We start from the raw sequence: 26,812 nt of genomic DNA, 5'->3' as shown, positions 1-26,812 counted from the left end.
CCCTACGAATGGGACAATAGACTTCCACGACCCACTCACATACAAAGAGCTGTGAGGATTCTGAGCCAGTACGTGGGATTGGAAGGACCTAGGTTGTTAGTTCGTTGGAGGTGCTACGGACTTTACGATGAGAGCTGGGAGTATGCCTGGCAGGTACATCAACACTATCCATGGCTCTTCAATTAAAAGGGACGGAAGAGGGGTAGGCTAGGTTTCTTAGGGTCTGTTTGGTAACCATTCCGTTTTCAGTTTTCAGTTAATATTTACAAAAATTTTAAAAAACTGTCATAAAAACTTGCTTGATAATTTTTTTGGTTTATAAATGATTCTCTCAGTTTATAAATTTGATGAAAAAAAGTAAACTCAAAAAATGAGTTTACGTTTTCAATTTTCAATTTTTTTTCAAATAATTATTTTTTCAATTTTTTTTTTAATTAATTTTTTTCAATTAATTTTTTTTTCAATTAATTTTTTTCCAATTAATTTTTTTTTTCAATTAATTTTTTTTTCAATTAACTTTTTCATTTTTTTTTCAATTAATTTTTTTTTCAATTATTTTTTTTCCAATTAAATTTTTTTTCAATTATTTTTTTAATTAATTTTTTTTCAATTATAATGTGTGTAATCCCATTGTCATAAATAATAAAAATAAATATAAATATTTTAGACCTGAACAAACATATTTTTTAGTTTATGTTTTTAAAATTTTTTAAACATTTTGTTCAAATCAAACGCGTTTGTAATTTATGTTTTTCTAAAAATAAACAAAAACCAGTTTATAAAATTTTTGTAAACATAAACCAATAACATAAACGTTACCAAATGCTACCTTAACAATTTTGTTGCAATTTCATTGTAAAGACATAGTCTTACAAATATTAGTAATGGAGTAAGAGAGTCTCCACGATTATGTAGCAGAATGAAGATTTTTTTTTTCCTTTCTTTCTTTCCTTATGGATGTACTGATCTTTTATTTTCCCTAATGAAATCCTTGTATTTAAAAGTGTGTGTGTTGGACTATTTTACTTGCATTTTATCTTTAAATATATATATATATATATATATATATATATATATATGTATAATAATAAATAAATAAAGGGTGTAACAACAACATCCTTCGTACAGAAAATAACAGGAAGAGCTAAGACAAATGGATCCAACGACAACAATAACAACGACAACAACAACAATAGTGACATCATGAATTTCATTCAGGCGATTACTAATGAATTAAGAAACCTAATGTAGACACCCCATTTTTGACTGCCCATAAGACTTGGGCGCCACTGATTGCTTACTTGATGGTGCAGGCTATCTTGTGCAAAGGTTCAATTTCTTCGACAAGGAAAGCATCAAATCCCAACCAACTACCACTTTTTGGACCAAAACCATTTGGACCAAACCGATTTTAGACTTTAAAAGTTGCCCCTCTTTGACAGAACTCGAAAGTCATAACAATGACGGGAGAGAATGTCAAAGCCCAGAGATGATCCATTTTTGACAAGGCCGAAGACTTAGACAAGCATACAAGCTACAGATAAGATATGCGCCCGAAGGCAGGGGCAAAATGCAACTGACAACGCAAGAAGCCGAACATAACTTATGATCATGCAAAGAAAGCTGTAACGAAGCATAACATGCGACAGTTTTAAGCTAGCAAACACCAAACTACACTACAATGCAGAAAGGATGTAAGAGAATTATGCAATTCTCGATACGTCTCACTCGGAGAATACAGTACCTGTCTGGTTCATCTGGTTGCACCAGCCTCAAATGAACCATACATACAATATCGTGCCTGCAAAGAAAGCAAACTTAACAGGTACAATATTGTTAGCAACATGTCTAATAATGCAATCGAAAGTGCGTGACAACGCAAGTCGAGTGGGGCGCATAACAATGCTGTGAAGGCACAAACACATGTAAGTAAAGAACACGTGACAACGTGCACAATGTGTATAAAGAAATTTGAACACATGTAAGTAAAGCATGCGTGTCTACGCAAGCAATGTGTATAGAAACTTGAAATTGAACACATGTAAGTAAAGCATGCGTGTCTATGCAAGCAATGTGTATAAAAACTTGAAATTGAACACATGTAAGTAAAGCAATGCACGCATGCACGCAATGTGTATAGAAACTTGAAATTGAACACAAGTAAAGCAATGCATGCATGCACGCAATGTGTATAGAAACTTAAAATTGAACACATGTAAGTAAAACAATGCACGTGTGCACGCAATGTGTATAGGAACTTGCAATTGAACACATGTAAGTAAAGCAATGCACATATGCATGCAATGTGTATAGGATCTTGAAATTGAACACATGTAAGTAAAGCAATGCACGTATGCACGCAATGTGTATAGAAACTTGAAATTGAACACATGTAAGTAAAGCAATGCACGTATGCACGCAATGTGTATAGGAACTTGAAATTGAACACATGTAAGTAAAGCAATGCACGTATGCACGTAATGTGTATAGAAACCTGAAATTGAACACATGTAAGTAAAGCAATGCACGTATGCATGCAATGTGTATAGGAACTTGAAATTGAACACATGTAAGTAAAGCAATGCACGTATGCACGCAATGTGTATAGAAACCTGAAATTGAACACATGTAAGTAAAGCAATGCACGTATGCACGCAATGTGTATAGGAACTTGAAATTGAACACATGTAAGTAAAGCAATGCACGTATGCACGCAATGTGTATAGAAACTTGAAATTGAACAAAGACGAGCTATTCATGATGCTGAAATGCAAAGTACTGCAACACAGTATGATTGAAAGGATTCGTGAAGTTCACAAGATACATAAAGGATACGGGAAGGGATGTTTCTCGTATGTACAGAGCATCGTTCATAGAAAACACAACTTGAGGTCAACTCAGAGATCTATGAATGTTTCGAAGGCGTACTTCCTTGCACTGCCTCGAGAAATGAAGGTGTCGAACCATACAATTGATCCAAACAAGGACGCGAGAGATGTATTAACCACAAGGGAGGGGTTACCGGCATCAATCCTGATACTTCGCTGCCTTGCTCCTTCTTTTTGCTTTACTCTCCTTTTTACTGGTAGTCTAAGCACATTGCACTGCCTCGGGCAAGTTTTACTTTTTCTCAAAACTGCATATTTTTGCAAAGCATGTGATGGGAATGAAACTGTTATTTTGTTCAAAAAGGTGTTGCATTTGTACATTCTATGCATTGCATCGCATGGCATCACATAACAATGTGAATGAGATTCGTTTTGAAAATAGAGCATTCGCGTCATAATAATCAGGTAGTGAGCCAATTTACAACTCGATAAGCAAATTAAAGACTTAAAGAGAGTGACATACAACTCAATAAGCAAATGTACAACAACTCGACAAGCAAATAGGCGTGACTCCGCAAGAATCGATCACCGGAGGGCATTGGAGGTGGTGGAATTCCCCAATCCTCAGCATAAACAGCTCAGAGAACAAGGAGGAAAACCACCGGCCAGAGATAAAGGCCATCGGCTGTGAGAAATGGCCATCGGCCAGAAACTTTGATCAATTGGCCAAAAGTGGTGGCCGGTCGGCACTATATTTGGCCGGCCAGCCATGAATTGTCAGAATCAGCAGAATGCTGACATCTGTCCTTCACTCAACCTTATCTTCTACAAAAAGCCCTCAGCTTCGTGGTTCTTCCCAATTCAACACTGATTTGCCCCAAATGGAAGTGCTTCTTGCCCAAAATCTCACAACTTGGATTAATAACTTGGATGGCTCGGAAAAGCTGAATTTCCGGGGTTTCGGCATAAACGCACTATTCACTCTGGGTCGTACCCTGTTACACCTCCTGTTTCTCCATGCGGCGGCAAGGTTTTGGAATCCGGTGACACATGTCTTTAGCTTTAGCGGGCAAGAAGTGTATCCTACCTTTGAAGATTTCCGAGTTTTACTGGAATCTGAGCGTAACGAGGAGATCCTACCCCATCTTAATTTTGGCCATGCCCAAACCTTAGGGCGAATGTGTGGACTCACTATGCGTGACGCTCAGTCTCTGATTTATGACGGAATGCTGGACATTCCCAGTTTGATCTATCGGTTTTCTGATGCCGGCGATCGCAACAACCATCATTGGCAAGGCTTCCGGCGACACGCCCTCTGTTTGTGCATGCGATCTCATTTTCTGTTTGTCTCAAGCTCCGTTCGATTGATCGAGGTTACCCAGGGCTTGAAAGAGGGCAAGAGTTGCGTTGTCATGACTCTGGCCGAGACGTTGATGGGGTTAGACGCCTTTTATCGTCGAGAGACGATTAGATTTGCGGGGAGTCCATTATTGCTGCAGGTAAAGTTTCCCGCCCAATCTCACATGTGTACTACTCACGCCGCTCGACCCTCAAACTCGTTTTCTCACAAAACCCTTTTCTCAATTTTTCTCTCATCGTACATCTCTCTATTCTTTATTCTCTCATTTTTCATCCCTTCCCAGGTGTGGTTGATGGACAAGTTGCAGGTTGTGGACTCTTGCCCAGCATACTCAGCCCGCGGCTACTTCTTCAGGCAACGTCTGGTCAACGCCCTTGATGAGGGTTGGTGGTTCGACTGGATGTGCAATTTATCTGCCGACGTCATTGCTTGGCGGTGCTCTTGGCTCAATCTACCGACAATGGGCTACAGCATGTCCCGACAGATTGGGATTCAGTTGATTGGCTTTACTCACTGTGTGTTCTATTTCCCATTCCGGTTCCGACGCCAGTTCGGCCATGACCAGATTTGCCCCGCAGAGGGGATAGAATATCCTGCTGCCTTTCCGTTTCGAGGTGCGCAGGTTGTTCGGCAAGCCACAGCGTGGAGGACCAGAAAACTCCTGGTCCCCGCTCCTACTTTCAGTTGTACTTTGTCTGATGAGTGCATAGATTGGCCTAATGAGGAGGCACAGATCGGGCCCAGCTTGGCACCGGGGGCTTCGACCAGCTCTGGGAGGGGGCGCAGGAACACCTGACGTGACTATGCCCTGGATTTATTGCTTTATTAGTACTTTCAAGTTTTCCTTATGAATGTAATAAAAAGCAACTTCAATTTGTATGCAAGAGCAGGAGGACTCTGTACTGAAATCAATGAACTTGAAGGTTATGGTACTAAAAATTTCCCATTTTGGTCCAGAGATGGTCTTAGTTGTAGAAAGATTAATTTGAACAAAGTCAACTTTTATGAAAACTTTTCAAAACTATTTTCGATATGGATCAGAACTGGACACACCTGAGATCTGTCACTGAGATGCACAAACCCCGGATCCTAGCAACTAGAAAGTTGCCCCTAGTCTGCCAAGCATTGCACCAGAGATCATAACTGAGCTCTTGGATGCTGAATAGACAAAGATGGCCCAAGACGATCAAATGGATAAAGTTGATCGGGGAAGTGTTTATGGCTAAACTTCAGGATGAAGCTGCCTACGTATCCCAAAGATGGGAATCAAGCCTTACGTAGTTCAGGCTTGGGTTCACTCGAGTATTTTCACTCTCCTTTTGCGCTCTAACTTTTTGCCAAAGCCGCCCTTTGCGGGTTTTCAACCTTGCGAGCTCAGTTTTTATATTTTCTAATTTTCCGTGCTCTAACTTTTGCCTAGGTCACCCTCTCGGGTTTTCGGCCTAGCAGCCTCTCAGGGGTAATATTTCTTCAATTTGTCCATGTTGATCGGTTGGGAGAACTCTAGGCCATCTAGGTCCATCAGAACGACAGCTCCATCCGACCAAATAGACTTAATGATGTAGGGACCAATCCAATTGGGTCTGAACTTGCCCCTTGGGTCATGGATGGGAGCTCGGTTATCCTTGAGTACCAAATCTCCTTCTTTCAAATTCCTGGACTTAACTTTCTTGTTGAAAGCCCGGGCAATTCTGCGCATTGAACATGGTACAATGCTTTCAATCTTCTCTCATCAAAGAGCATGAGTTCCTCGAATCTGCTCTGCTACCAATCTGCTTCGGCTATTTGACACTCAGCCAATACTCGCAATGACGGAACCTCAATTTCGATAGGTAGAACGGCCTTCATCCCATAGACTAATAAATACGGAGTCGCCCCAGTAGAAGTTCTAATTGAAGTCTGCTAGCCCCACAGAGCAAACGGCAACTTATCTGGCCAGTCCCGGTAGGTTTCCACCATCTTCTGCATTATGTGCTTGATATTCTTGTTGGCGGCCTCAACTGCTCCGTTGGTCTGCGGCCGGTATGTGGACGACTTATGAAAAGCCACATTGTATTTCTTTAACAAATCAATCACCTCCTTTTTGAAATGGAACCATTGTCTGAAATAATCTCGTTTGGGACCCCATAGCGGCAGATGATGTTGTTTCTGATGAATTTCGCAACATGTGAAGCCTTCAACACCGCATAAGATTGGGCCTCGACCCACTTCGTAAAGTAATCTATCGCGACCAGGATGAACTCATGCCCATTCGACCCCTTCGGAGTAACAGCCCCGATCACATCGATTCCCCAAACTGAAAATGGCCATGGTGAAGTCATATTGTACAGTTTCAACGGCGGAATGTTCATGCGATTTGCATGGATCTGGCATTTGTGGCATCGCCGAACAAAGCCGATACAATCCTCCTCCATGGTGGACCAGTAGTAACCCTATCTGAGGATCTTCCGCGCTAGCATTACCCCATTCACATGTGCCCCACATTCTCCTCCGTGGATAGCCTCCATCAGGCGCTTTGATTCCTCAGCTTCTACACATAGCTTATCATTCCCAGATGACCTCTCTTATACAGCTTACCCCCGCAGATGATGAACTAAACGGCCATTCTTCTGATTGCCCTTTTATCCTTGGCGTTTGCCTCCGGTGGATACATTTCCTTCTCCAAGAAGTTCCAGATGTCGTAATACCAGGGGTTTTCGTCCTGAACCTCATCTATGGTGGCGATCGACTCGTAGGCTGGCGTAAATTTCTGGTCAATGATGACTGGACGCATCCAGACTCCAGACGGGATGTCTATCATGGAAGATAGAGTTGCTAAAAAATCTGTGAACCTGTTGTTCTCTCTTAGTAGATGAGAAAAATTTAGCTTCTCAAACCGAGGAATTAACAAGTCCAAGGTCCGATGATACATCATCATCTTTTCTTCTTTGACTTTCCAGTCTCCTTTTGCTTGAGACACAACAAGGTTCGAGTCCCCGATGACGTCCAACCGTCTTGCCCCTAGTTCCAGGGCTGCTTCTAGACCGGCAATGCATGCCTCATATTCTGCTTCGTTGTTCGAGACTTTGAACCGGAGTTTGAAGGCTAGAGGAATACGGGAGTTGTCGGGCGCTATCAACAACACTCATATCCCATACCCGTACTGGTTTGATGCTCCGTCAAAATACATCATCCAAGTTTCATCTTCGATGTGCAAAATGGCCTCGTCTGGGAATAAGTACTCAACTGCTTCACCCCCTCCCACTGGATGATCGGCTAAGAACTCTGCCACTGCTCTTCCCTTGACTGACTTGCGTGTCACATATTTTAGATCAAATTCAGAAAGTAACAACAACCAACGAGCTAGCCTACCCATAGGTGCCGGTTTCTCGAAAAGATATTTGATGGGATCGAGTCGTGAAACCAACATTACAGAGTGAGCTAACAGGTAGTGCCGCAACTTCCTGGTAGCCCATACCAAAGCCAAACAAGCCTTCTCCAGCAGAGTGTAACGGGTCTCGTAATCCAGCATCTTTTTGCTCATATAGTAGATGGCCTTCTCCACCTTATCCTCCGATTCTTGTGCGAGCATGCAGCCCATTGTAGTCTCAGTTACTGAAAGGTACAATATCAACGGCCTTCCCAGTTCTGGTGGTGACAACACGGGTGGGTTCTGTAAGTATTTCTTGACTTGTTCAAAAGCAGCTTGGCATCGACCGTCCCATTGGAATTTCTTTCCTTTCTTCAGGAGACCAAAAAGTGGTTCACAAGTCAGGGTTAGTTTTGAGATAAGCCGTCTTATGAATTGCACTTTACCCAGAAAGCCTCGCACCTCCTTTTCAGTCCTTGGTGGTGGCATTTCTAGGATGGCCTTGATTTTGGAAGGGTCGACTTCGATACCTCTCTGTGTAATAAGAAATCCCAGCATTTTCCCTGCTGTAACACCAAACGTACACTTCTGAGGATTCAAACGCAACCGAAATTCTCTGATCCTTTGAAAGAACTTTTGTAAGGCAGTGTAGTGGCCCTCTCTTTCTTTAGACTTGACAATCATGTCATCCACGTACACCTCAACCTCTTTGTGGACCATGTCATGCAATATTGTGGTCGCGGCCCGTTGATATGTAGCTCCAGCATTCTTCAACCCAAACGGCATCACTCTGTAGCAGTATGTCCCCCACGGGGTGGTGAAAGCAGTCTTTTCCCGATCTTCAGGTGCCATCACTATCTGATTGTAACCTGAGAAGCCATCCATAAACGAAAGCAAAGCATGTCCTGCCGTGAAATCCACCAACTCATCAATATGTGACAAGGGGAAGTCGTCCTTTGGACTAGCTCTGTTCAAATCCCTGAAATCCACGCATACTCGGATTCTGCCATCTTTCTTCGGCACTGGAACAATGTTGGCCAACCAAGTCGGGTATTCGGATACCAGCAAGAAGCCTGCATCGATTTGCTTGGTGACCTCTTCCTTAATCTTGATGGCCCAGTCTGGACGAATCCTTCTGAGTTTCTATTTGACAGGTCGGGCCTCGGGGTCAAGAGGGATCCGGTGTTGTACAATCTCAGGATCGATTCCAGGCATGTCTTCGTAGGACCACGCGAAAACATCTTTGAAATCTTTTAATATAGCGACTAAGCGCTCGCATTCCTCCGAAGACAACGTGGACCCGATCTGGACCAGCCGCGGGTCCTTCTCAGTACCAATATTCACAGTAGTGATTTCATCAACTAAAGGTTTAACAAATCTTTCCTGCTCTTGATCAATTAATCGTTGCAAAACCGGAGGAATTTCTCCCTCGTTGTTTTCGTCAAAATTTTGAAAGTCCTGATTTAAGAAATATATCAAAGGCACAGAAAAGTACTCGGAAACCACATCCACATTATTCTCATTAAGTACTTCCAAACCGTCCGATTCTTCTGTTACAACAGACTCAAAGAAGAAAGAAAAAGACGACCTGGACAGGACTGTGGCATCCGGGTTATCACCCCCAGGAATACCGGACTCAGACTCAGTTGAGCTGGAACCTGATTCCGACTCACAAGACTCGGTGGAATCAGATTCTGGCTCACTACCTGACCCGGCGCTGTTCGACAAAAATCCCTTTTCGTATTGCCAAACGAGAGAGGGTGCGATGAATGCATCCAAAATGGTTGATGGTAGGCCCGCAACCGTTTCATTCCCGATCATGGACACCGAGAAGTCATCCCCCAAGCACTTCCGTTCGATCGAAGGATCTGAAAGTAGACATGCCAGTGCTACCCCCATTTCAAGTTCGATGTCCTCAGACTCCATTTCCCCACTATGCTCAACCTCGACTGTTGGGTCTGTCTGCTCTTCGGCAACATCGTTCCCAGATAATTGTAGGTCAAAGAAAATCTCGAACCCCGGTACGCGCTTCCTCTCCGCGTTCAGCCACGGCTCCGGAAAACCACAAAATGGAAAATCTTCCCCCTCCCGGACGAAGCGTCCGTTTAGGGTACCCTGGATGGGCCGGTGCATCAACTCAAAAGGCTTCCCCATCTGTTTCGCTCTGGCTCTTCCAGCCATTTCCTTTCCTTTCCTTACCCAATCCTCCTTGGTGGGCAGATAATCCAAGCCAAAGGTATGAGGGTTATGTGGCACTTCGGCCAATGCTGCGACGCCCTTCCAGCCGCTCCTTCCTAATCCCATCCCGAGGATGTGTTGGAGTTTGTTCATGAGGTATACCGCTTGAGCACTGACATATATCCCCTCGTTAGCAGCCATGATGTTTGTTACAACCCGAGCCTCAGCAAGGGTGAAACCTGATATAAACACGTCCTCCATGCCGTGCTCAATTTCTAAGACTGGTGTAGATACCTCTGGAGGTGGGTGGATCGATGAATTTCTGAAAAAAATGGCTACTCCCTTTTCATAGGGGTATTTCACCATCTGATGCAGAGTGGACAAGACGGCCTTCACTCGATGCAGCCACGGCCTCCCCAAAAGCAGGTTGAAAGTTGCCGGCACTTCTAAGACATGGAAATCTATCTCATGCTGTCCTGGCCCAACTTTAGTCTGAATTTTCACCGTCCCCATGACCTCTCTACTTGTGTTATCGTATGCCCGAATTACTTGGGTTGTTGGTAAAAAGTCTACGGTTTTCAAGCCAATCGCATACGTTGTCCTTGCTGGGCAGACGTTGATGGCGGATCCGGTATCAACAAGAACCACCGGTATCCATTTATTCTTACACTCCACAGAGATGTAGAGCGGTTTGTTATGGTTTGCCCCCTCAGGTGGCAGTTCTTTGTCGGAGAAAGTCAGCGTCGGGGTAGCCCCTCCCAAAAAAACTAATCCTACTAGCTGTTTTGGCGTGGTTTCTATCGAAAGCTTTGCCTTGTCCATGGCTGATAAGACAGCCTGTCTGTGCACTCGTGATGCCATAAGCAATACCCAGATAGAGATGTCTGCTTGTATCTTTTTTAACTGTTTGAGCACAGCCTCCTCTTCGAGTTGTTTTTCTTTCTGCTTTTCTGCCTCCTTATCTTTCCCAGACGCCTCTGGCTGATCTAGATGTGGGGGCTTGAAATACCGGCCACTCCTAGTCATATGATCGACTTCGCCGATGTACCAGGTGTCATTTGGTTGGTTATTCCCCCAATCCTCATCCGTGTGGGCAAGACATAAATCCTCATCTTCCCACCACATTCCATCAGTAGTTGACAGACACCTGTCCGGCTCTGGTATGACTGTTCTCGTACTCGCGGTACCTTCCATCCCTATGCTCGCAGCATTCTCTGTTCCTGTGCACATAGCAGTTTCAGTCCCCACATAGGCCTTTGCCTTTCTGATTCTCACAGGATCTTCAAATCTTTCATGTTCCGACCGTATCAACACAGCTAGCTGCTCAATAATTCCTGCATTCAGAATGCTCCAATCCCGAGCGAAATTCTTGACACTGGCATTCTCCGGCGATGTATTCTGTTTTCCGACTCTCTCAACTGTCACCGACATTCGTGCCCCTGCCGAACCCTGTCCTGGTTGGAACTCTTCCACCACATCTGGTTGATCATCCAACCACCCAGTAGCCTCTGCTGATTCCTCATAATCAAACCAGTTGACTGTTGCGCCCCCTGGATCTTGGTCATTGTAAAACTGGAGATTGGCGAGGTCCTCTTCCACAGCCCTTAAATCATTTGTTCCCTGTCCCAGACTATCCCCTTGGATCACACACAGTTCTCCCCCTGTTGGCAATTCCACATCTGGCCCATCCTGGTCTATTGATGAAATGTAGTTACCCGGACTATATGTCTTCTCAACACAACTCCCAGATTCTGCAGACTCTGACTCAACAACCTTCTTCTCCTTTGGGATCTCCTCTCTCCTGCTCTCGATAGTCACCACCGTTGGCTTAGGTCGGGTCATGGAGATGTCCATCATGCACAAGTTGGTGCAATCGGGAAGGAATACCTCCGGCTTAGGCAGGTGGGAAGGAGTGATATAGATGCTAGGATCGTAAGGCACAACCCCAATTTGGATGAAGTTGATCCTTTTAGGTGATGGAGCTTGGTTATGTGTGGGGAGAGGGTTTGTTGTAACATTGGGTTTCTCGGGAGGCAGAATCACCCCGGTATCGATGAGATCTTGAATCTCATGACGTAATCGGAAGCACAGATCGGTGTCATGACCGTGCTGTTGGTGAAATGCGCAATATTTGGCTGGGTTGTGGGTAGGGGGAAGTCTTTCTGGTAAGGGCCGTGGTTCTAGGGGCTTCAAATGCCCTTTTCTGATTAAAACCCCCAGAGCTTTGGATAGGGGCATATACAGTGGAGCAAAGATTCTTGTGTTTTTGGGTGGGTATTTGGCTGTTTGGGTATGGCTTTCGGACGCGCCGAAGAATGGCGCAGCTGCCATGGTTCTTGGAGGGGGGGTGATGGTGACCATGCTCACTTCGGAGGCTCTTGTAGTTGTAGTACCGCTCGGGCCTGCATTAGTGTTGCGGTTGAAAGTTCTTCGGGGTTGCTTCCGGTCATTATCAATTAAGCCTTGCTTTAAGGCATCCTCAATCTGCACCCCCATTTCATGTAGATCAGAAAAGGTAGGGAAGGGGAGTACAATCATCTTTTGCATCAACTTCGGCTGAAGATTGCGCACAATCATCCGAATCTGGTCTTTGTCTGTAGGCCTTAAGGTCATCATCGAAGCCTTGGCCCTCTATCTGGTCACGAATTCTGAGAAACTCTCTTTAGGCTCTTGCCTTGTTGTCTCGAGATCACAGGTTGTAATCTCGATTTATGTATTGTATGAGTATTGCATAATGAAGGCCTCGGCCATCTCGTCCCAGTTTCTCTTGACATCATCTTCTAATTTGGCATACCATATGGCCGCCACACCCGACAGGGTTCGGTCGAACAGAGACAGCTTCTGAAGTCTGCTGAGGCCCATTGGCCTTAAGATGTCTGAAAACAGTCTCAGGTGCACCATAGGGTCCCCGGACCCATCAAATCGATCAATGTACGGCATTTTGAATCTGTCAGGCAGCGTCACAGCTGCGTTGGTATATCCATCTTCGATGTCAGGGATGGTCTTGACTCCTTGGGATCTCTTGAACAGCTTTTCGAGCTTGCTCAACTTCAATGCTGTGGGGTCTATCTCGAACTCAAAGGAAGAGTCCGGTAGGTTGGTGGGTGTTTTGGATAACTGGGGTTTGATTTGGGGTAGGATCGGGGGTAGAGGTGGTCCCGTGGGAATGTTTGTATCATTCTGAACATTAGCTATCTCCCCGGGGGTTGGAATTCCTGGCGGGAGAGGAGCTTGCTGCGAAACAGATGCTCCGGTTTGCTGCTGTAACCTCACGATTAACTCTACTTGTTCATTCATAACCGTGGTCTGCTGCTTGGCGAACTCTGCCTGTCGGACAGCATCCTGCTGCATCATTTTCATACTCTCTTGGAGCTGGCGTACCATCTCCTCTAAATTGGCCATACTGCTCTACTCTGACTGAATTATCGGTATATGTTCCCTTTCTATGGGAGAAGCAGAATCCTGATCCATACTGTACACAGGTGGGGTAGACAAAGCCCTCTGTACTGACTGTTGAACTAATGCCCTCTGCCTAACTGTCCTCCGTCTAGTAACCGGGGGTAGAGAGTGGTACACTGGTTGTCCGTCTACCAGATCCTCAGATCGATGGAGTCGACGACCTCTAATCCATAGTGCTTGGGGAATATCTACTGGGTCAGAAGCAATTGTGCTCGACTACCTAGTAAAAAGATAAATAAAGCGTATAAATAAACAGACAATTGGACAGCGTAACAACGTAAAATAAACACAACACACAGCTGGGTATCACAACAAATTGCCAACAAGCTGAATGTACTGTTCCTTAATCACTGATCACTGTTTCCAAATCGTTGCCCCTAAGTCTGAATCTGATACCCGTAGATGACTGATTCCCAAAAACACCGATGCCCGCAGGCCTGACACTCAGACTTGCGAACTGATATGTGTGTTCCCTGCATAGATACACTCTAAAACACATAGCAAGTAAAAAAGAGCCAAAACACCCCTAAGTTGGGGTAGGGTTTCCCTGTCCTATTTTGTCAGGAGCTAGGGTTTCACTATGCATGCAGCAGTTTTCAAACAACCTAACATCGGGTAAGCAACCTGTCCTAGTTTGGAATAGTCACTATGGATTTCGATATGCACTAGGTCGAATGGTTGAAAAGGGTGCCCCGGTAAAATCGGGGTTTGTGTTCCCATACTGTCAGAGCCCACAACCGGTCAGCCTTATGGCATGCTTTGACAAAGTCAAGCCTCCGGCAAACCGTTCAGGAATGGCAGATGGCAAACACGGTGTCCTAGGCGCACCAATGCACATGCAATGCAAAGAGACACATAAATGAAATCAAAACAGGATATCACGAGTTCGAGTCAAGCTCTCTAAATCCCCAGCAGAGTTGCCAGAAACTGTGGACGCGCCCCGCGTGAGGGCCTCACCCCACAGTTCGTACTCGATTTGTGTCACGGTCTTTAATCTTGAACCAAAGAGTCCAAATCTGGCAAATCGTTTTGAGAAACAGATTTTTGAAAAGAAGTGCCAAACATGGACTGCTTTACCAGATACAGAGTCGCCACCTAAATATTTTTTATGGGAGAATTTAGGAAACCCTGACTCGGTGCCAAAGGCCACGTGTCCGTCATCACCAAAGTTGCCTCGGCTCGGGAGCTTGGGTACGATTGGGGAAGGTCAGCTATGAGCACCCCCTCTCGCCCGATCCGAAGATCGGCCTCTACTAACCATGATATCCGTTTTTGAAAACGTTACGTGTTCTTATTCTGGTTATTAGCCTAGAATTACTATGTTATGTGCACAACAAACAAGTATAGACCAAATCGCCTAAATTGGAACAAAACATTTCATGCTTGTTTTGAAAATGGTTTGCTACTCGCAAGTAGGCTAAAAATGTAGATTTCGCTACCCTCAAGTGGACTTTAGAAAAGATGATTTTGCCACTATCTAGTGGGCTTAAAATTCGCATCCAATGCATTGTTCCAATTTAAGTAACCCAACCTTCACCCACAGGCATTTAGGCAGTTATAACACGTAAATACGTAGCCTCATGGTAAGCATGCTGTCATGGCAAACACTCACACTCATGCAAGATACTAAAGCATAAAAGCTTACCTAGTACTCTGAGCCAAAACAAAAGCTAGTTAGTAATCAATGCATGATCCTAGCTCATGTTAAGATGGCTAATGCAACACATACATGATGCAACTATAATAGGCTCGGCTATTCTAAGATGGCATGTGATGATGCTACAACTAACATGTAATCAACTTTGGAATTGAAATACAAATGCAGTTAGTATGATGCACTGAGCCCGGTGCATGTAAGACAAATGTATGGATGCACGCATGCTATCATACTGTATGCTAATTGAAACATGCCCTAGGCTAACCATCGAAAACTAGTAAATAAAAGGGAAGAAAGACGTGGGGTTGGGAGACATACACACACTCACGCACGCTTATTATACAATTGCCCTCGCTCGGAGGGTCCGAATAAATATTACAAACCACCTAATTAATTAACTCTCAAGCTAAATAATTAATTACAAAATTTCTAATTAATTAACAATTAAATGCAGAAGAAAGGTGGTCGCAGCCCCGCCTTGAGGTGCATGAATGATGCGTGATTGACTCGTCTCACCCGGAAACTCACTGTCATAGCACTGTTGCCTCTGTTTACACTGCCCTGATCCTCTGAAGACTGTGAAAATTCTTGGGGCACCTCTGAACTGATTCCTGATCACCCTGGAATGTCACCGGCCAATTCAAAGTACCACCGGCCATGGGGATGGGCTTATCGGCTAAATGTTGTACCACCGGCCAGCCACCGATGGTCGGTCGGCACTGTAGGTGGCCGGCCGGCCATTGCTTTCTGCAGAATCCTGCAGTTGACAGCAGCAGAGGGCAAGCAGTGTATGGCATGGAATTTTCAAGCAAATGTGAGCATGGCCACTCTTCCAATCATGTTATGGACTCAAGAGAGTGTGACCCTCGACCCTCGGGTCATCAATTGCGCATTTCGATGCGTGATGGCCTAAGAGGCCAAGTTTGCCAATCAATGTAAATGCTTGCAACAAAACAAATGAGTACCAATGCCCTATCATGTTGAGGTCAAGGGTATTGGCGACCGAGGGTTGAGGCGTGTTTCATCACTTTGAGTATGAACACTCCTCAACTTTCATGCTTAGTTTGACACCCCAAACCAAGCGATATGCTATGCATGTATACAATGTACCTCACGTATGTAACATGGGTCAAATATGCAATCATGAAACTAAGTAAGCAAGGCATGCCAAATGCCATGCAAACTAAACATGCCAATGTGCAATGTACTAAAGTATGCAACATGCAATGTAGCAAACATGGACAAATATGCAATGAGACTAGCATGTGACAACACGAAATGAGTCAAATATACAATAAACATGTGACAAGCATGTAATGGTGGATTTAAACCATAAAGGACAGACCTCAGCCTTGCCATAGACAGTGGCCAAATCATACTAAGGAATGGATGCAAAACAAAGGTGAATTCAAGACCAACAAGAGGGCATTGTACCACAACCACCTCAACCACTCATGGCATGGGCTACACAACTAAAAATAGAGTTTACATGCATCAAAATATGCCCCAAAACCCACTGATATGGCAGCCCAAATGACTTAATCATGCATTATGACATTTTCCAAGGCACAAAAGAACAACCTTTCAAGGCAAGAAAGTGATGATGAATGTAAGCATACAAGCATGGATTAGGGACTGAAATGGCATGTGAAATGACTCCAAATCATTGAAACAACCCAACTAAAGCATGCTAGAGACTCACACACTCAAGGCTCACAAGCCAAAATACAAAGGGGCTATACCAAACATGGCAAATATGATCAAAACAGCACCCAACAGACCCTAAGCATGGTAAGACATGGCTAAGAACTTCACAAAGTTAGGCCAAAACATAAGAGCATGGTAGGCTAAATGCATGATGCACTTCTTGACAAAATGGGGGAATACAAAGCAAGTATATTATGCATGCAAGGGACCTTTAATCTGACCAAAAATAGAGGTAAGATATGCCCAAATAACGCCCAAAAATCTCTGAAATGGAGCTAAGAACAACTGATCATGCATGCTATCCTTATGAGCCAAAGATGCAAACAAAAGAGAGACCAAGGGATAGGGGTGTCCCTCCCCTATGCAAGACCTCAAAGCCCCTTCTTCACCACTGAAAATCCACTGGATTTCAGTGGTGAGAAGGCCAATACACAAGAGGTTCCAAAGCTTAACAAAGAGAGTACAAAAAGGGCCAAATAAGGCCTAAGAGGGGGAGATCGGCCCCAAACAACCAAATGACCTTAATGAAAGATCTCAAGCATGAAAATACAAGACTTTTTTCAGTTATACACAAAGTCTAAAACAGCAAGCAAGGTAGGAAAAAATCTAGTGCAAGATTGGGGAATCTAAAGTAAGAATGTTACCCTTGAAGAACCCTTGAGGAACAGCAAGATCAGCCACCTTCCTATGATCAAAACTAGTCCAAAAACTCAAGAACAAACCCTCTAAGCCTCTCAAGGTCGAAGTGTGGTGTAATGGTGTGTGTCTTAGTGCAAAACTAAGGTCAAAACACACTTTTAGGCCACAAAACAAACACAAAAGAGGAGAGAGGGAAATATATAGAGAGAGAGTGATGTATATTAGAATATATGTATAAGCTCTGGTTTTTTTTGTTCAACCCCCAACAATGGAGGAGGGAGGCTCTATATATAGACAAAATAAAGGTTTGAAGCTTCTCAAAGAAGCTAAACAAAAAATGGGTCAAAGGGGGCAAAGGTGGCAAGGCTTCCTGAGGAAGCTAGGACAGCTGGCAAGCTTCTTGAGGAAGCTTTGACAAAGGGTCAAGCTTCCTCAAGCTTTGACCAAAAGGGTGCAAAAAGGGCAAAACAGCCACATGTATGCCCCGGGGCAGGTTTGGTGCATTCCAGCTGGCACAACTGGCATGCACCATGCCTGAAAAAGGTAAAAAGGTGCTACCAGCCAGAAAAGGAGGTCACCGGCCAAACAGATGGCCGGCCGGCCATACTGAGTGCCGACCGGCCAATGGTATAAATCACCAATGGCCGGTAGCCTCAAAACGTGGCCGGTGGCCTCAAACCAAGGCCGGTGGGTGTCAAGGTTAGCTAACAAGCTACTTTCTACCCTCAGAAGCAAAAACACAAGTGTTTGGTGCAAAACCAAACACGGAACAGTCGAGTTGAGAGATCTTGAGGCAAGGCGCGTGGCCGAAGCCTCAGGGAACTCAAAACGAAACACAAACATGAGTAATCACCGAGTGTTCGAGCGGTGACGTCCAAGTTTTGAGGACGGTCAAAAATGGGGTGTGTACACCTCTCTTTCAAAATATTTTTGAAACAAGGTTCCTACGATGTTTTGAGGGTCGCATTTTGTTAAATGTTGCGCTTTTCGATAAACCGAGCAAGGACAAAGTGAAAATGAATGAAAGAGAGGTGGAATCTTTGAAAAAATCTTTAAAACATCTTGTTTAGAGGTTTGGAGTTGAAGAAAATAAGAAGAGAGGAAAGAAACCCAGTTAAGAAAAAAGTTGGGCATGAACTGTTAAGAGAGAGAGTCAAGCAGCCCTCGCTAAATCAGGCCTAGCCTTTTGTACACTTGGATTTCAAATATGAGGCCACCACCTTTGGAAAGTGGGCTTCTGGGGCTTCATTTTTCACTCAAGAATCTCCTAAAGCCGAGTCCGAATGGGGGAGCTATGGCTGGTTAAAGTTGGGCATCAATCCAGTTAGGACAAAAACTGAGCAATCTTCACTAAAAGAATGATATCTTTTTTCACACTTGATATTTTGAGGTGAGGCTGCCACCATTGGAAAGAAGACTTCCAGGGATACAATTTAGACTCAAGAATGACCTGCAAAGGAGTCCAGATAAAGGATATATGCCTAATTGAAGTTGGGACCAAAAACCAGTCTTTGCTTTCCAGCCACTAGTGAAGCCATGTGTCAGCCATATGTCATCCAAAAGGATTTCTTGTCATCTACAAAAAGTGGCCGTCGGCCACTGCTGTCCAAAACTCAAATATTTTGCAGATATTTTCCTCTAGTTGTTTCCAGATTGCTCCAGCTGTCCATTTGATGATATTTTCAACGAAGGGTCTCTTTTTTCTATGCATAAAGACCATATCTCTCATATTGCAAGGTTAGAAAATTTTGGGAGCCTCTCTCTCTAAAATCTCTCTCTCTCTCTCTACAGTCCTCTCTTTGTAGATTTCTCTCTCTCTTGAGCTTTTGTGCTTAGAAGCTTGCATACTTCCAACTTTAACCTATCAACCCTTAACCAAAGTGGTTCATCCTTGGGCTGAGGTTGCTTGAAGCTCTCTTGGAGCCTCCTTTGAGCTCTTGAAGGTGGTTTAAGCTCAGATTTGTGCCTATTTTGTGTTTTGGCTCCAAGAGGTATATTACTTGTTTTGCTAGCTTGCTTTCATACTTGTTTTTGCTATCTTTTTGTACTATTTTTGGCCTAGTTTTCAACTACAAAAACCTTTATTTTTTAGGCTTAAAAATGGTGGATTAAGGCCTTTTTGAGTTAGGGGGTTGTCTCTCCCTTTTGTTCTTTAGCTTGTGAAGCTTTTTGTGCCATCTTTCATCACCTTTAAATCAAAATGTTTGGGCCTTTTAACCACTGAAAATCAAAGTTATTTCAATGGTAAAAATCAACTTTTGGAGTCCAAAATAGGAGGGGTTAGCCTCCCCTCCTCCCCTCCTTGTGTCTTGCTTCCATGCCTAGGTTGCTTCACATGTTAGCTTGATTTTCTAGCTTAACTTAGCTTTATTCAAGCATGTTTCAGGCTCTGTTTTGACATATTTTAGCTCTGTTTTGGGCTGATTTGGTCACTTGAGGCTTGCTTTGTATGCTTGTAGTGCAATTGTGCCTGATAGTGTAGTTTGCGCTATGTTTTGGCCATCTATTCTAGTTATTTTTAGCTTACTTCAAGTATGTTTTAGGACTCCTTTTAGGCTGTTTTAGAACTATTTTGAAGTGTTTGTACCTTATGAGATTTGTATTGCATGCCTATAGTGTATTGGTCTTCACTAGTTTGGTGTTTCCGGCATTTAAACATGATTTGCATGAGTTGCTTACGTGTTGTAGTGCCATTTTGCATGCAATTTCAGCACATATAATATCTGCAACCTCCCTCATTTCATCACTTTTTCATTTGCTTTGAAGGGTGGTTGACCTTAGGGTTGTGTTTAAGCTTGAGATTGAGATTTGTGCTTAATGGTTTTAATCCTCTTTGGAGGGTTTCTACTAACCAACTGCATGATCTCTCTCATGTCTTAAATCATCCCTTAGTTAACACCTCTCTCATTAGAGGACACTCACCTTGGACTAAATCAACTAAAGAATGAGTTGGTAATTTAAAATGAGTAAACAAAATTTGACAAGTAAAACTTGAACAAGATAAGCATGTTGTGTTGCATTGCATGCGTTCGAATCAGACGTTAATCCGAACACGAGAAGAATGGGACGTTTCATACTCAAAGTGATAAAACGTGCCACTTTTCTTAGTCACTATCACCCTTGATCATGCATGATAGGGTGGTGGTCCGTCGAGTCTTATTTGTGCACTCATTAACCTTGTACAAACTTGGCTCTCTAGCCATCATGCATTGAAAATGCTTGATTGATGGTTTGAAGGCCAAGAGCTACACTCCTTTGAGAGATGATAAGGAGTGTAGCAGTACACACATTTCTTGAAAATGCATTACTTTGCCTCTATTTGCTCTCTGTTGCAGCAAAAGAAGAAGTCTAGAAAAGTGGGTGGCCGACTGGCCACTTGAAGTAGTCGACCAGCCACTTGAGGTGGCTGACAGCCACTTTTTGTAGCCAACCGGCCAACAATGAATTTTTGCACAAATGTGTTCCTGTGTTAGAGCGAGGCAATCTAGAAGTTGGTACAATTTTCGGTGATCAAATGAGTGTAAACAGAGGCATCCGACGGCAAGGCAAAGGCATTTTCAGGTGGAACAACCGAGCATGCATGCATCCCTCGTCCCTCGAGGCTATTTAATTGCTTTATTAGTTAGTTTTAGCTAATTTTTTCATGCAAGTGTTGTAATTATTTAATTAATTAATTTGTATTGTAATTAATTAGTTAGGTTTGTAATATTTAGCTAGCTTAGAATAGTTAGTTAATTTATTTCAATTGTTGTAATAATTAGCTAGAATAGTTAATTAGTTTTGTTTTGTAATAATTAGCTTAGCTTAGTGTAGCTTAGCTTAGTGTAGCCTATCTTATTTATTCGGACCCTCCTTTGAGAATGCATGATGTTGTAATAAGCGTGCATATGTGTGTGCATGTCTTCCAACCCCGCGTCTTTCTCCCTTTTACTTAACCGCTTTCGATGGTTAGTTTAGGGTCATATTTCAATTAGCATACCTTATGCTTACATGTTTGCATCATTCATTTGTCTTGCATGCACCGAGGCTCGACGCATCATTCAAACTGCATTGTATTTCAACACTTATTTGAATACATGTTTCAAAGCATGTTATCAAATTGTATCATATGCCATATTAGTAGCCGAGCCTATTAATTGCATTATTGCATATGTTGCATTAGGCATCTTAACATAGTTAAGATCATGCATTTTTTCTATCTAACCTTTGTTTTGGCTTGGAGTACTCGGTGAGTTTTATGCTTTAGCATACTTGCATGAGTGTGATTGCCATATTATCATGTTTAGCATACTTGCCATGAGACTATGTGCTTATTTGCTAAACTGCATGAATGCATGTGGATGAAGACTTTGTTGCTTGAATTGGAACAATTCAACGAGTGTATGTTTTAAGCCCACTTTGCGAAGTGGAAAATCATGTTTTAAGCTCATCATGTTTGATGGCAAATCCGCGATTTAGCCCACTTGAGGGTCGCAACTTCAAATCATTTTCAAAAACAAACATGAGCTGAATTTGTTCCAATTCTTGCGACGTAGTCTATACTTGCTTGTGTGTGTCACATAGTAAAGTTAGCTAATAACCGGAATAAGAACACACGAGGTTTAAAAAATAACATATCATAATTAGTAGAGGCCGATCTTTGATCAGGCGAGCAAGGGTGCTCATTTCAGGACCTTTCCCTTCATACCCAAGTTCCTGAGCCTAGGCAACTTTGGTGATAACGGACACGTAGCCTTCGGCACGAGTCAGGGTTTCCTAAATTTTTCAAAAACAAAATATTTAGGTGGAGACTCTGTAACCTGGCAAAGTAATCCAGTTTTAGCATTATTTGATCTCAAATCAATTTTTCAAAATGATTTGTCGGATTGGACTCTTTAGTGTTTATCAGTTTCACATTGCACTTTGTGGGATTAGATTCAGAACCGTGACAGGAGTTCGAACTGTAGGACCAATTCGAGCTCTCCAAAAGGGGACACGAAAAAGTCGAGCTACACCTACCCAGGCGTAAAAACAACAAAGCAGAATTAATAGTGAAATTTCAAAAACTCAGGCCCCAAAATTTTTTCGGAGAACCCAATCCCTACACGACTGAGGCATGGATAAGGCAAGTGAAGAAAATACTGGAGACGCTAGAGATTCAGAACGAGCAGGACCAAGTGTCCCTCGCTTTATTTCTCTTTGATGGGGAGGCTGATTCCTGGTGGACAATGATTAAGGAAAGTCGTCAAGTGGCAGAACTATCTTGGCGACAGTTCGAGGAGTTGTTTATGGAAAAGTACTTCCCAAACTCAGTAAGGCAGGAAATGATCCAAGAATTTCTCCAACTGAAACAAAGGGGCATGATTGTGACACAGTATGCCAATCAGTTTGAGGCCCTTTCTCGCCATGCCACAGCTATAGTGGCAAACGAAACAGACAAAGTAAGGCGCTTTGAGTGGGGACTTGATTCGGGAATCCGAGACAAGTTGGTTGCAATGCAACTACCTACTTATGCATAAGTAGTAGATAGGGCTCTTACTCTAGAAAGAGAAAAGATGGACACTGCAAAGACCCAAGGTCAGCAATCTAGAGCCAACCAGCAAAGAAGCGGAGGACCCTCAAGGAACAATAGGACCCATGCTGCTTCGGTACCTTATGCTAGGGGGCCACAACAACAACAAGGATACAATCCTGAACAACATGGTAAGGAAGGGGCTAGAAGGTGTTATGAATGTGGCCAAGAAGGGCACCTTAGGAACAATTGCCCTCAAAGGTCAAGCTACTACATCAATCAAGGAGAAGCCACTCAATGAAACAAATGTGCGCCAACTCAAGGAACACGAGTTGTGCAAAATTCCCAATCCGGCAGAGGTCAGCCACTAGCTAATCGAAATGTGGGACAATCAAGGACTCAACAACCAGGAGATGCCAATGCAAGGAAACCTTGGGTGCCAAATCATGGTGCCATCGGGAGAGTTTTTACACTCCAAGAAGGAGAAGACAATGGAAATTTTTAGTGATTCAAGGTATACTCATCCTTATGAACTCTTGTGTACAAGTCTTGCTTGATTCTAGAGCATCACACTCTTTCATATCTGCTTCATGTGTTGCAACTTTGGGATTAGAGCCTGAACTTTGGTTCGGGCTTGTGGGTTGCAGCTTTGTGTGTATGTATGTGTTGTTTAACTAGTTTTGTGGTGTTTTTTTGTATCTTTGCCCATATATCCACCCCAAGTCACCATCTATTATCTCTGATGGTAGGGGTTACTTGGGGACAAAAAGGATATATGGGCAAAGTTGAGTTATGTTGTTTTCTGTTGTTCTTCCGCTTTGCGGGATTGGGCTATATTTTCCCTCCTTTCCTTAGGGGGGTTGCAGTGTTAGTTTTACGTAGATTCTGTAATTGTCAATTTATCTGTCGTTGGGATGCCTGGGGTATGCCCCTTGTAAACTTGTACACTTCATTGTCTTTATTTTATGACTTACTCACCCAAAAAAAAGATTAGAGCCTGAACGATTAGAAACACCTATGAGTGCAGCCTCACCGCTAGGAGGTCAAGCTCGGGTAGACCTCGTATGCAAATCATGTAAGCTAGAAGTCTCTAGTTTACGTTTAACTTGCGACCTACGAGTCATGGAAATGTCAGACTTTGACGTTATCCTAGGAATGAACTGGTTATCAGCCCATAGAGCCACCATTGATTACTATTGAAAGACGGTGACTGATTACTCTTTGGACGGAACGCGATTCCTATTTAAGGGGGATAGACAAAATTCCTTATCATCAACACTTCGAAAATCAAAGTGGCATGATCACCTGGCTAGGTGGCTAGCCAGCTTAGTTCTGGAAAATAAAGATCGTATGGAACTAGGGCTACCTTGTGTGGTGTGCGAGTATGTCGATGTATTCCCAGAGGAATTACCAGGATTACCCCTAAAACGAGAAATCGAATTTACCATTAAGCTACAACCTAATAGATCGCCAATCTCAATGGCACCACATCGTATGGCACCAGCTGAATTGAGAGAGTTTAAGACACAGTTGCAAGAACTATTGGACAAGGAATTTATAAGGCCAAGCACGTCCCCGTGGGGAGCACCAGCCCTATTTGCTAAAAAGAAATATAGGACACTTAGGTTGTGCATTGATTACCGACAACTCAATAGAGTCACCATTAAGAATCGGTATCCACTACCTAGGATTGATGACCTTTTCGATTAACTTAGAGGGGCAAAGTATTTCTCAAAGATAGACCTCAGGTCTGGGTATCACCAGTTGTATGTTCGGGAAGAAGACATTCTTAAGACTACGTTTCGAACCCGTTATGGCCACTATGAATTCGTAGTGATACCATTCGGCCTAACCAATGCACTAAACGTATTCATGAGCTTAATGAATAAAATATTCACACCTTACTTAGATCAATTTGTGGTAGTTTTTATAGATGATATTTTGGTGTATTCCAAGTCTGAAGGAGACCACGAACAACACTTGAGAATAGTACTTCAAACTTTGAGAGAAAACCAACTGTATGCTAAGGCTAGTAAATGTGAGTTCTGGATGAAGGAAGTAAAGTTTTTGGGTCATGTGGTGTTTGAAAAGGGAATATTAGTAGACCTAACTACAGTAGAAGCAGTGAAAGAATGGAAGCAACCTAAGAATACTTTTGAGATTCATAGTTTCTTAGGATTGACCGGTTACTATCGAAGATTCATTCAAGACTTCTCAAAATTGGCCAAACCAATGACACGATTAACTCAAAATGGGGTAAAGTTTGAATGGAACGAGTCTTGTGAAAATTCATTCCAAGAACTCAAGAAAAGATTGACGAGTGCCCCTATTCTCATAGTACCAGAACGTGACGTTGGGTACAATGTGTATTGTCATGCTTCCAAAGAAGGTTTGGGGTGCGTATTGATGCAAAATGGCAAGGTGGTGGCATATGGATCAAGGCAATTAAAGAACCATGAGAAGAATTATCCCACTCATGACTTGGAGTTAGCAGCTATAGTTCACGCACTCAAAATTTGGAGACACTACTTGTATGGTGAAAAGTTTGAGATATTCACCGATCACAAAAGCTTGAAGTATTTGTTCACCCAAAGGGACCTGAACATGCGTCAGAGATGTTGGATGAAGTATCTAGAGGATAATGAATTTACCCTTTCCTATCATCCCGGCAAGGCTATCGTGGTGGCGAATGTGCTAAGTCGCAAGAATAGAGGGATTGTCGCTAGTTTAGCACTTAGGGAATGGAGTATGGTTGGAACGCTTAATGAATTTGGGGTAAAATGGAGATTCGAGATGAAAAGGCTTACCTTGGTGCTCAGATTGCTATGCCTAAAATCTTGAGTAAGATATTGGAATCACAAAAGTATGATCAGGAGGTAGCATTCATTGTAACGCCCCAAAATTGATGACCAAAAAAAAAAAAAACAGAGTACATAATACAACTCAAACAGGATAGATAACCAAATATCTTAATATACACATATAAGCAAAGTTAATACCATAGTTAATTCATTTGTGTTCCGCAATAGGATTACAAACACTGACATGCCAAAAGTCAAAGTAAAAAAAAACTACTAGTCTAAGTCTTCAAGTGAACCACAGCTCCAATATTTCATCTTGGTTGCCTTCGGGATAACTTTCACCATCGTAAAGTGCTTCCTCACCTGGCATGACACGCCATGAGCTTGGAATGCCCAGTAAAAACACACACACTCCCATATCTTCTATCAATTAATCAACCATACACAGAACAAATCAGGTAACATAACATGCAATCTTCCAACAAGGACCTATGAGTTAGTAGTTAGACTAGACATTTAGAATCCCCCCAAAGAGATCCTTCTACCCAACCACAAGAATTGAACACCGGACTATTTAAAACTCCCCCTTTTGCTACTTTGCAAACCTTACCACCTATGCCCACCTTCCGATTATTTACCTGTCAGTGGCATTGATGGACCTCAAAAGGGATGGCCAAACAAGTGGGCTCGCTTACACCCAAATCGTGCCTAGGGCTCACTTACACCCTGCACATACCATACCAAAGGGCTAGCTTACACCCTGAAACCACCACATAGAGTCTAAATACATCCGTGTCAACCTAGGGGTTCCCTTAGACTACTTGCGCAAGACTTAACTCATTTGGTTTTAATCTCATTGACATGTATATTACATAAATCATTCTGAAGCACAAGGGTGAACGTCACCCATTACCAACCCCTTTCCATTTCTCATTTATTAGATCTTTTGCCAAGCAAGTTAGTCACATTCGGTAATTCGGTAATATAAAAGAGCATGAGACAAACATAAGAAAGGAAATATAGCCCATGATAGTCATACATAGGTATGGTAAGGCAAGAAAATAACATTAGGCATGCTTTGAAATACTTAGAGACAAACAACATAATAAAACACCATTTCCAGCACTGTTCGGTTCTGCAAGGCTAACAAGAGTGCTTTGGGAAAAATACTTCTAGGTCAAATTAGGGGCTGAAATTTCACATAAATAATAATTAACCTGTCTAGTTTCAATTCCAATTCTCATAATTTGCACAGCACCTCCAAAAATTCATCTACAAGCTATATTCGAAAACCTGTCCAGATTTGTCACCCTTTGAGAAAACTAGCTTTCCTCTCAATCTAC

At 43.0% G+C, this 26,812-nt stretch overlaps 1 protein-coding gene across 1 annotated transcript; it reads left to right on the top strand.

The window, feature by feature from the left end:
* The first annotated feature begins 127 nt into the window (after window positions 1–127).
* LOC145819241 (uncharacterized) lies at window positions 128–22,675 on the top strand. The gene is made up of 2 exons (XM_082913203.1): window positions 128–153; window positions 22,228–22,675. The coding sequence occupies exons 1-2, from the start codon at window positions 128–130 to the stop codon at window positions 22,673–22,675; spliced, it is 474 nt and encodes a 157-aa protein (XP_082769329.1).
* Window positions 22,676–26,812: the final 4,137 nt, after the last annotated feature.

Source organism: Camellia sinensis, chromosome 2 (assembly GCF_055761805.1).
Source record: "Camellia sinensis isolate YWXY chromosome 2, ASM5576180v1, whole genome shotgun sequence".
Lineage (NCBI taxonomy): Eukaryota > Viridiplantae > Streptophyta > Magnoliopsida > Ericales > Theaceae > Camellia > Camellia sinensis.
Note: the sequence above shows the minus strand (reverse complement) of the source record. Positions and strands in the feature narration are given on the sequence as shown.

Bases quoted from the DNA above. Each gene is read 5' to 3' on its own strand.
- LOC145819241 (XM_082913203.1), top strand. From the start codon at position 128: ATGAGAGCTGGGAGTATGCCTGGCAG. The intron at 154-22,227 runs GTACATCAACAC...TCAAAAACTCAG, and splicing joins GCTGGGAGTATGCCTGGCAG to GCCCCAAAATTTTTTCGGAG.